Here is a 12632-nt window from a genome sequence, read left to right as displayed (position 1 = left end):
TGAAGGTGGCAGGACTCTGATTGATAGTGGAAATCGGTGGTGTAAATGGTGAAGAGGAAGGGAGAGAGGACTGTGCCCTGCGGGGCCTCGGTGTTGCTGACCAGCCTGTCAGACACAGAGTCCTGCGGTCGAATCTACTGTAGTCTGTCATTTAGGTAATCTACAACCCAGGACACCAAGGGTGCCTCCACCTGCATCTTCTCCAACTTCACACCCAGTAGCCCAGGCCGTATAGTATTGAAAGCACTGGAGAAGTAAAAAAAATACGGTCCTCTCCAAGGTTTGTCATAGGCATCATTGTCTACATCCCACTGGGGTGAGTTTTTCCTTGCCCTTATGTGGGCCCTACCGAGGATGTCATTGTGGTTTGTGCAGCCCTTTGAGGCACTTGTGATTTAGGGCTACATAAATAAACATTGATTGATTGATAATTATAAACGACTGACGAAGGCCATGTGATTAATAGTTTAATGCTGTCATGCCATTACTTCAATTAATGGCATATGATCAAAACAGGTTAATATTTTACAAAAGTTCCAACATGGGGCAAAAAAAGTGGAGAAAACACACATATTGACAAATTATTGATTCATTGTTGCATTTACAAGCATGATCTCAATTGGAAATTAATTTTCTGGAATTAATTTACACATCAAATATAATTTAAAAAGAACAATGCTTCAATATTTGTTAAGTCAACAATAATCATATAATGGGTTTTTTTAAGTGTCATAGTGCTGTCATTAAAATGTACAAGAGGCAGTGACAGGAAGTTGGATAACTTTGCTACATGCTGCTTTTTCCTTTCAAAATCATAATAACAAAAGCAAAACTGCAGCAGGGCTGTCGTGTCGTATTCATACTGAGGTATAAGCACCATGGACAGATTTTAGTCTGTGTACAGTCACAAAAGTGTCATTTTTACTACAGTATTTTGTTTTCTCAATGAAACTTTCAAATGCTTTAGAGTAGCCTGTGTACAGTTTGAGTCATGAGTTTCATTTCAGTTGCATTGTCGCTTGAGAAAAAATGATAAATGTGAGACGCTGCAGCTGTTTGCCACCAGTGTTGTTGGAAGTGCAGCTAAAAAAAAAAGATACTGCAAGTTGGTTGTGTACAGAAGAGTCACTTCTACAGAAGCTGCCAGCTGTTTGGACTCCCGGTACATGTCTGCCGCAGATGCCAACTCAACGTAGCACAGTCAAAAGGTTTTGGCAGGATCATAAGCTGTTCTGTTTGAGCCGGTCTATGTGGTAGCATAGTTTGAGAGCCGGGCCCAGCTTTAGTCCTAAATACTTCATCATCATCTCACTCTTCAACAGCAGCAAGGCGTCGCCATCAATCTCCTAAAACATAGATAAATATACATATATATATATACTGTATATGTGTACATCATCATATATTAAATTATATCATCTGTGTTTTGCATTTTCTTTCACTTTTTGTGGTTTTGTGACAATAACCAACATACAGTATATATATGGGGGGAAGAATCCTTTTTTTTTTTTTTTCTTTGTCATGAAAAAGGGACGTTTTTGTCATGAAAAGGGGAGGTTTTTTTGGTTGGTGCACTAATTGTAAGTGTATATTGTGTTTTTATGTTGATTTAATAAATAAATAAATAAAATATATATATATATATATTTAGGCTTCACGGTGGCAGAGGGGTAAGTGCGTCTGCCTCACAATACGAAGTTCCTGCAGTCCTGGGTTCAAATCCAGGCTCGGGATCTTTCTGTGTGGAGTTTGCATGTTCTCCCCGTGAATGCGTGGGTTCCCTCTGGGTACTCCGGCTTCCTCCCACCTCCAAAGACATGCACCTGGGAATAAGTTGATTGGCAACACTAAATTGGCCCCAGTGTGTGAATGTTGTCTGTCTATCTGTGTTGGCCCTGCGATGAGGTGGCGACTTGTCCAGGGTGTACCCCGCCTTCCGCCCGATTGTAGCTGAGATAGGCGCCAGCGACCCCAAAAAGGGAATAAGCGGTAGAAGATGGATGGATATATATATATCTATTTATTTTTAATAAAAATTAATAAAAAATTCTTCTGCGGCCCGGTAGCAATCGGGCCGGTGGTTGGGGACCACTGCATCTGACGCTTTGCATTGGACTTGGTGATGTAGGGCTTAGACACAGCTGATTGGCCATGAAAACCCATTCCATGAAGCTCTCTGCGTAATGTACGTGGGCTAATTAGAAGGTCACATGAAGTTAGGAGCCTTGTAGAAACTGACTTTGCAGAAAGTCGGCGACCTCTTTGCACTATGCCCTTCAGCATCCACTGACCCCTCTCTGTCAGTTTACGTGGCCAACCAATTTGTGACTGAGTTGCTGTTGTTCCCAAACTCTTCCATTTTCTTATAATAAAGCCAACAGTTGACTTTGGGATATCCAGGAGCGAGGAAATTTCACGACTGTATTTGTGGCACAGGTGGCATCCTATGACAGTTCCACGCTGGAAATCAGTGAGCTCCTGAAAGGGGACCATTCTTTCACAAATGTTTGTAGAAACAGTCGCCATGTCTAAGTGCTTGATTTTATACACCTGTGGCCGGGGCAAGTGATTAGGACACGTGATTCTGATCATTTGGATGCGTGGCCAAATACTTTTGGCAATATAGTGTAGCAGCACAATTTGTTTCGACAGTACCTATAAAAGGACACTAGGTGGCAGCACTCTCCTGCAAATGCCTTCAGCGTGTCGGGGTAATTATACTTGATTTTAACTTTTGTGGTTGTGAAAGTTCAAATGGGACTTTAGACTTTGCATGCAGAGTTTTAATAAATACATTGTTATTGCCACAGCTCAACCCTGGTACAGACTAATCCACTTGGGAGTCCCCCTGTGATTTCCGAGGTTTCGCTGTAGTTGGAATACAAAACATTTGATGGTGCTGATTAGGGATGTGGGAAAAGATCGATTCGAATATGAATCGAATCGTTTATGTTGTGCGATTCAGAATCAATTCTAATTTTTAAAAAAATAGATTTTTTTTTTTTAAATCAATCCAACAAACCACTACACAGCAATACCATAACAATGCAATCCAATTCCAAAACCAAACCTGTCCCAGCAACATTCAGAACTGCAATAAACAGAGCAATTGAGAGGAGACACAAACACGACACAGAACAAACCAAAAGTATTGAAACAAAAATTGATATCATCAACAACAGTATCAATATTAGTTATAATTTCAGCATAGCAGTGATTAAAAATCCCTCAATGACATTATCATTAGACATTTATAAAAACCACTCTACCAACCGGCATAGCTCGGTTGGTAGAGCGGCCGTGCCAGCAACTTGAGGGTTGCAGGTTCAATTCCCTCTTCCGCCATCCTGGTCACTGCCATTGTGTCCTTGGGCAAGACACTTTACCCACCTGCTCCCAGTGCCACCCACACTGGTTTAAATGTAACTTAGATATTGGGTTTCAGTATGTAAAGCGCTTTGAGTCACTAGAGAAAAGCGCTATGTAAATATAATTCACTTCACTTAACAAAAAAAAAGTGTCACAGTGGCTTACACTTGCATCACATAAGCTTGACAACACACTGTGTCCAATGTTTTCACAAAGATAAAATAAGTCATATTTTTGGTACGTTTAATAGTTAAAACAAATTTACATTAGTGCAATCAGTTGATAAAACATTGTCCTTTACAATTATAAAAGCTTTTTAAAAAAAATCTACTACTCTGCTAGCATGTCAGCAGACTGGGGTAGATCCTGCTGAAATCCTATGTATTGAATGAATACAGAATCCTTTTAAATCGGGAAAAAATTGTTTTTGAATCGAGAATCAAATCGAATCGAAAAAAATCGATATATTATCGAATCGTGACCCAAGAATCGATATTGAATCGAATCGTGGGACACCCAAAGATTCACAGCCCTAGTGCTGATAATGATGACGCTATTATTTGTGCTCACGTGTTTCCTGAAGGTCTCTGCGTGAGGTCCCAGAGCCTGAGGGTCTGCCTCTTTGATGAACCAGACAACCTGATCTATGCCCCAGCTGGACGGGTCTTTCCCCGCAGGATGGTCTACCGCCTCGGCCACGGCACTGTAAGCTTCATCACACACACAGAATCACATACTTCGCTTGTTGAGACGATCGTAACAGTGGAAGTGAACAATTCACCGTGGCCGTTCCTGTTGCCCTCCTGGGACCTCCCAGGGCTGGACGCCTGTCTGCACAAGCCCAGTGATGTCGCACACCCACTACCGTTGCCACGGTATCTGTGTTTAGGGTTGTACGGCGATGTCAGCGCCCCAAAAGTGGAGTTGTAGCGCTTGGTGTCCAGCGAGGGGTCACACAAGAAGTCGTCAGGCACAGATGTTTCTGCTAGAAAAGGAAATTCGAATGCATTTTATTCTTCATATTTTGTAGTTTTGTTCTCAGCATCGTGTCATATAAGGTGTGTAATGACCATAATAACACAGGGGTGTCAAACTCGATTTCGTAGAGATCCACATCGCAGTAATGGCTGTACTCAGATGTAGAGTTTGTTTCATGATATTTTTGCTTATGCATTTGAGTATTAAAGGGGACCTGCACTTTTTCGGAATTTTGCGTATCATTCACAATCCTTATTCGAATTTGTAATAATCGGCTCGTTCTACAGCAAATAGGCAGCAATCTAAATCACTTTGAAAAGGGATCTAAACGGCAACAATACTTGATTTACGTTCCGTAACCAGTATAATAACCGAGCCGAATAGTGAACAACAGGCTGAATTAGTGAAGTGAAGTGAATTATATTTATATAGCGCTTTTCTCTAGTGACTCAAAGCGCTTTACATAGTGAAACCCAATATCTAAGTTACATTTAAACCAGTGTGGGTGGCACTGGGAGCAGGTGGGTAAAGTGTCTTGCCCAAGGACACAACGGCAGTGACTAGGATGGCGGAAGCGGGAATCGAACCTGCAACCCTCAAGTTGCTGGCACGGCCACTCTATACCGCCCCACACAAGTGTCTTGCCCAAGTGTATGTTATATGACGCATAAATAACCAACTGAGAATGTGCCTGGTATGTTAACGTAACATGTGGTAAGAGTCATTCAAATAACTTAAACATATACAGTAGAACATGCTATACGTTTACCAAACAATCTGTCACTCCTAATCGCTAAATCCTATGAAATCTTATACGTCCAGTCTCTTATGTGAATGAGCTAAATAATATTATTTGATATTTTACGGTAATGTGTTAATAATTTCACACATAAGTCACTCCTGAGTATAAGTCGCACCCACCCCTGGCCAAACGATGAAAAAAACTGCGACTCATAGTCCGAAAAATACGGTATTTAGTATACAGTAAAAAGCATATGGTACTACTATTAGTAGATACAAGCATATACTGTATACAACTACTATTGGCATACAATAGAAATCATATATGATGTACTATTATTATCAGTATAGTAAATGTATAATATTTAGTATACAGTGAAAATAATATAGCTACTACTATTAGTATACAGTGAAAACATCTATACAAATGTTGGTATACAGTAAAAAAACATACCATATTACTATTTATAAAGTAAAATACAGGAATAATACTACTATGAGTATACAGTAAAATGCATATATACTAGTCCTACTAGTATACAGAGGAAAACATACTACTATAAGTATCCAGTAAGTTACTTCTGTATATCTACTACTATTAGTATACAATAAAATGCATCTACAGTATATTAGTGCTATTAGTATACAGTAAATCCATCAATACTACTACTGTTAGTATACAGTGAAAAGCATAAAGTGTATATTACTACTATCAGTTTACAGTAAAATTCATATATACTATTACTATTAGGCTAGTACAGTACAATGCACTATTAATATGATATATATACTACTACTACTAGTCTACAGTAAAATGCATTCCTGTATATACTAATGTTAGTAAACAGTGAAAAATATACCGTTATTATTATAAAGTAAATTACACACTGTATATACTGCTACTAATAGTGTACAATAAAATGCATCTTACTACTATTAGTATACAGTGGAAAACATAATACTATGAGTATACAGTAAATTACATCTATATTTCTACTGCTATTAGTATTAGATTCCAAGGCATATACTCAACAGCCATAGAGGTTACACTGAAGGTTGTGATATAAACAACTTTAACACTCTTACTTAAATGTGCCACACATTGAACCCACACCAAACAAGAATGACAAACACATTTCGGGAGAACATCCTCACAGTAACACAACATAAACGCAACATAACAATTACCCAGAATCCCATGCATCCATGACTTATCCAGGCTATATTATACACCCCCGCACCCCCAACCCCGCCTACCTCAACCGAGGCACGGATGGGGGGGGGGATGCTAGCGGGGTGCACAATAAAGCCTGCAATAGTCAAGGATGCATGGGATACTGGGTAATTGTTATGTTGTGTTACTGTGAGGATGTTCTCCTGAAATGTGTTTGTCATTCTTGTTTGGTGTGGGTTCACAGTGTGGCGCATATTAGTAAGAGTGTTAAAGTTGTTTATATCACAACTTTCAGTGTAACCTGTATGGCTGTTGACTATATGCCTTGCAGTCGTGTACGTGTGTCAGCGGAAGTCATGTAAAACGTGTTACTGGGCTTGCAAGCTGTCTGGACATGTTGTAGAAGGCGTCAAAGGCAATGGCTTTGTAGCACGTCCTTATTATTGTTATCTGGGTGACCATCAGCAGGTATTAGCGAGAATGGTTGCGGCTCCCATTATCTCCTTTATTTTGTGAAACGGGTCAAAATGGCTCTTTGAGTGGTAAAGGTTGCCGACCCCTGATTTATATAAACACTGATATGTTTCACCGAACGGATGATTTACCTACATTTACAGTTAGTGTGTGTGCGCGCAGATTCACACACTTCTTATAACAACACAAAGCATCTGAACGCTCTGGGGGCCATCTTGAATTCTCATGTTGACATATTTTGACAGGTGGACTGTAAGGCAATATCCATGATGGTAAACATGCAAACATACGCTTTTGTATTGAGTTGCTTTGACACAACATGCATTCATGTACATACAATACAGTTTTTGCTTTGAATCATATCTGTTCAGCATAACAACAAAAACAAGTGATGCAGACACGTATGAAAACAGCAAATATACGTAAATAATGTTGTTGTTACCTGTCAGGACCTGTGGCGTTGCTGAGTGTGGCACGATGGCGGCGTCCTGCGGGAGGGAGCCCAGCTCTGGTTGTGGTGTGCTGCTGGGAGGTGAGCGAGCTAGAGGGGACATCACCATCCTCGGTTTCAGCTACACACACAGAAAATATTCATGTTTTTATATATATATATATATATATATATATATATATATATATATACATATATACATACATATACATATACACATATATATATATATATATATATATACATACATATTATACATACATATATATATATATATATATATATATATATATATATACATATATATGTATATATACATATACATACATATGTATATATATATATATATATATATATATATATATACATATACATACATATGTATATATATATATATATATATATATATATATACATATGTATATATATATATATATATATATACATATATATATATATATACATATATATATATATATATATATATATATATATATATATATATATATATATATATAAATAGTAATTCATTATAAATACTAACAGTACAGCAAAGTGCAAACAGACCACCAATGGTAGTTTTTAAAACTACATCAGGAGGTTTCCTACAGCCGCAGCTGCTAATGTTAGTTTTTTGTAGAGCACTAACACGGCAAATATATTAAACTTCATTGAATAGGTTAATAGTAATTAGGGTATTTACAGTTTTGTATCAATCATTAATAAATTTGATTGATCCACCTTAAAGCCTGGTTTCCTTCCTCTCCTCTTAGGCATCTTGAGGGCCGACAGAGATGCCACGTAAAGGTCCTGAAAGTCTATCTTTCGGCTGGGGGGCCGCCCCCTCTTCCTGCCAGTCACCTTACCCAGGGGCCCCGCCGCTGGGAACTGGGCGCCAAGAGCTGGAGTCTGCATCTCCGCAGCTTCTGACAGGCCGCTCATCAGACCTGAGGTAGACACATAAAGGTGTGCACGCCTGTAGGAGACACACAAACGTTCACACACATGAGGTACAGACACATACATATGTGCAGGCAAGTCCCCCAGCCCCAAGCCCCCCAACCACCACCCCCACTTACACAACTGTAGTAAATACCCCAAACAAAGCCGCATAATGCTTTGTACTTCAGAGTACCCTCCCCCATCTTTCTGCTGCTGCTGCTGCAAGCAGTGCAATAAATATTGTTAGCGAGCACACACACACGCACACACACACACACACACACAAATAAATCTCATATACACACACACACACATTCAGACAATTGTCAATTAGAAATTAAGTTACTTTTAAAGACATCAATATTCATAATAATTAATTTCCTAGCATCAAAAAATGATCAGTGGAAGCTCCACCCAGCACTCACCAGGTCTCCCGGTGGTCGCCGTGTGCTTCGGCCAGCAGCAGCAGCTCTCGAACAACGGTGCTGCCCTTCTACGCTGCCCCCCCCCCAAAAAAACTGTCTGCTGTCAAGACACCGGCAAGATGCACCTCCCCGCCACACTCACTCGCTTTCCCCTCTCTCTCTGTCGTACTTCCCCCCCACCCTGTTCCCTTTCGGTTGCCATGGCAACACGCCTCTAACATCCCACAGCAGACGTCTGTGTGTGTGTGGTAATTAGAGTTGCTGAGTCTCAGCATGTTTTCCTAAGAAAACAACAATTTTCATCTCTCCTCAGATTGATTTCGATAAAATGTGTTCAACATACTTGGCACTCATAAGACAAAACATTAGGTGTAAAGATCAGCTGCGTAGAAAAAGATACATCAATAGAATGGAATATATATCATAATATAAATAATCATTTTGATTTGTTGTATGAGAGGCTTACTCATTCTAAAAATACTTCATTGTGAAGCGGCCCAAACTACAAATTTAAGTACCGTATTTCCTTGAATTGCCGCCGCGGCGCTAATTGATTTAAAACTTCTTCTCACTCCTGCGCTTACCAAAGGCATGCGGTAAAAGTAAGCATGCGCTAATTATTTTAAAACCTCTTCTCACTCCAGCACTTACCAAAGGTATACAGTAAACATTTGAGTGTGATGTAAGTTTGGACCTTAAATCCTACTGAATAGCTCTTATTCTTCTTCCCTTTATGCGATTTCAAATTACCGGTATTGAAATCAGCCTCCTCCATTTTGAAAATGATGACAGGGGAAGTGTCACTCGTGACGTCACAAGTTTGACCTGGCGGTAATACTAAGCAGGCGCTAATTATTTTAAAACCTCTTCTAACTCCGGCACTTACCAAAGCTATGCAGTAAAAATTTGAGTGTGATGTAAGCTTGGACCTTAAATCCTACTGAATAGCTCTTAATCTTCTTCTCATTATGCAATTTCAAATTACCGGTATTGAAATCAGCCTCCTCCATTTTGAAAATGATGACAAGGGAAGGGTCACTTGTGATGTCACGAGTTTGACCAGGCGGTAATACTAAGCATGCACAAATTATTTTGCAAAGCGAGTTTGACCCGGCAGTAATTCAAGGCAGGCGCATACTATATGCCCTGCGGCAATTCAAGGAAATACAGTAGTCACATTTTGGTACAATCCTGGACAAAGATGTTCATAAATGGTTTATATCAGGGGTAGGTAACCTATGGCTCTAGAGCCAGATGTGGCTCTTTTGATGACTGCACAAAAAAAATATTACTGTGAAATTATCGACAGTCTAGTTATAGATGATGTTATGGAGAGTATGACTATAAAAATACAAATAAACAACGAATGTAGTGCATATTTGAGTTGTATTTATAGGACACCTGGGTCACATGTAGAGCTTTTCCATGACAGCCTACTAAAAGTACTTGGAAAAGAGCTAACAAGAAATGTGTCTTTGTGTGTGGAGATTTCAATTTTGATTTATTAAAATGGAGAACCCATAAACCAACTAATGACCTTATGAATGAAATGTTTACTTATGGTTTGCAACCAATAATTGATAAACCAAGCAGAATAACGCGAGAATGTGCTACCCTCATTGACAATATTTTTACAAATATCCATGACATAACTACAGGTGGAATACTCCTTAGTGACATCACAGATCATTTTCCAGTGTTTGTGAATATTCAAAGTATGATTGTAAATAATATAATACAAAAAACATTGTTCAAATTAACAAGATTAAGGACACCTGAAAGAATACAAGCATTTAAGAATGAGCTTTCAAAATGTTTCTGGGAAGGGGTGTATGTTGAAAATTGTAATGATTCATACAGGGCATTTCTGTTTAAATGGTTAGAACTTTATAATTCCTGCTGTCCAGTCGTGAAGTCCACACCAAAGAAAGTGAGTAAAAATAAGCCTTGGATGACGAAGGGTCTAGTAAAGGCATCCAATAGAAAAAATGCTCTGTATGAGAGTTACTTAAAAAATAAAACTGAACAAAATGAAAGGGAGTATAAAATTTATCAAAATAAGATGACTTCTATTCTACGAAATCAAAAGAATAGTTATTATAACGAGAAATTTGAAGATAGCAAAAATAATATTAAACAAACGTGGAACACAATCAACCAGGTTTTAGGTAATAGATGTAAAAATCATGAGGCTCCGAGCTACTTTATAAATGATAATAATATAAAACCAAACAAAAAATAAATAATAGTGGAAGAATTTAATGACTATTTTGTTGATATGGGCCCTGCACTTGCAGAAAAAATACCTGTTTATGAGGACACAGGCTTGACTAAAAACACAATAAACCCTAATTTAAAATCAATGTTTTTGAGTGGAGTAACAGAAGTGGATATAATTCAAACAGTAAGAGCCTTTAAAAGTAAAACATCTACAGACATGCATCACATAGATATGGTAATTGTTAAAGAATGTATTCATTTAATTGTTAAGCCATTGGCTCACATATGTAATCAATCATTCCAGTGTGGATACTTCCCAGATGATATGAAGATAGCAAAGGTTATTCCTGTTTTTAAAAACGGAAATAAGCATCTTATGGAAAATTATAGACCGATCTCAATACACACTCAATTTTCAAAAATTTTAGAAAAGCTTTTTACAAAACAGTTAAATAATTTTCTGGAAAAAAACACCTTGCTTAAGCAGCAGCAGTATGGTTTTAGGGAAAATCGAACAACTACGTATGCAGTAATGCATATGCTAGAGGAGGTTAGCACTGCTATGGATAATGATGAATTTACAATAGCCATCTATATTGATTTTTTAAAAAAGCCTTCGATACCATTGACCACAGACAGTTAATAAATAAGTTGGATAAGTACGGCATCCGAGGGCCAGATCAAGAGCTATCTAGAAAATAGAAAACAATGTGTTCAGGTGGATAATACAATATCTGGATTTAAAAATATAGTTTGTGGAATTCCTCAGGGTTCTATAATTGGTCCTAAGTTATTTACAATTTTCATTAATGATTTTTGTGATGCATCAAGTTTCTTAACATTTTTTATGTTTGCTGATGATACAACCATCCTTTGTTCTGGAAAAAATGTTAATGAACTTTTGGTAAAAACAGAACAAGAAATGACAGTGCTTAAAAACTGGTTTGATATGAATAAATTATCACTTAATATTGCTAAAACTAAATTTATGATATTTGGTACCAAAACTGAGGTATGTAATGAAGTAAATATTAAAATAAATGGAGATAAAATTGAGCGTGTCTTTGATACTAAGTTTTTGGGAGTTATAATTGACTATAAATTATCATGGAGACAACATGTAAATTATATAAAAACAAAAATATCAAAAACACTTGGTGTTTTGTATAAAACTAAAGAATTACTTAATTATAATTTTTTGTTAACAATGTATTATACTTTGATACTTCCATACATGACATACTGTGTAGAACTCTGGGGAACCACTTTTAAAACCATAATTAATGATATTGTTTTGCTGCAAAAAAAAAAAAGCTGTACGGCTAATAAACAAAGCAGGATATTATGACCATACCCATCCATTATTTGTTCAATCAAAACTTATGAAATTTCAAGATATTGTTTATTATAAAATAACACAGATAATGTTCAAAGCTAAAATAAACACTCTTCCAGAAGGAATTCAAAAATACTTCTCTCTACAGACCAGCAAATACAATCTAAGAGATGAATCTAAGTTTATTTTACCAAAAGCAAGATTAGTTGTTAAACGTAGATGTTTATCTGTTCTCGGTGTTAATTTGTGGAATTCTGTTGGTAAATAAATAAAAATGAGTGACTCAGTATTTAATTTCAAAAAGAACATCCATCCATCATCTTCGGCTTATCAGAGGTCCGGTCGCGGGGGCAACAGCCTAAGCAGGGAAACCCAGACTTTCCTCTCCCCAGCCACTTCGTCTAGCTCTTCCCGGGGGATCCCGAGGCGTTCCCAGGCCAGCCGGGAGACATAGTCTTCCCAACGTGTCCTGGGTCTTCCCCGTGGCCTCCTACCGGTTGGACGTGCCCTAAACACCTCCCT

The 12632-nt window shown here is 37.9% G+C and overlaps 1 protein-coding gene across 1 annotated transcript in view; it reads right to left on the bottom strand.

The window, feature by feature from the left end:
- Positions 1-454: 454 nt before the first annotated feature.
- Positions 455-12632, bottom strand: part of scml4 (Scm polycomb group protein like 4) — a 32234-nt gene continuing 20056 nt past the window's right edge. The window contains exons 2-6 of the mRNA XM_061900718.1: positions 7929-8163; positions 7179-7308; positions 4151-4354; positions 3940-4079; positions 455-1346 (exon numbers count right to left, since the gene is read on the bottom strand). Coding sequence (XP_061756702.1) covers positions 1221-1346; positions 3940-4079; positions 4151-4354; positions 7179-7308; positions 7929-8163 — 835 coding nt within the window. The 3' untranslated portion in view covers positions 455-1220. The remainder of the gene's footprint in view (positions 1347-3939; positions 4080-4150; positions 4355-7178; positions 7309-7928; positions 8164-12632) is intronic.

Source organism: Nerophis ophidion, linkage group LG05 (assembly GCF_033978795.1).
Source record: "Nerophis ophidion isolate RoL-2023_Sa linkage group LG05, RoL_Noph_v1.0, whole genome shotgun sequence".
Taxonomy (NCBI): Eukaryota; Metazoa; Chordata; class Actinopteri; order Syngnathiformes; family Syngnathidae; genus Nerophis; species Nerophis ophidion.
This window is presented reverse-complemented; position numbering and strand designations above follow the sequence as displayed.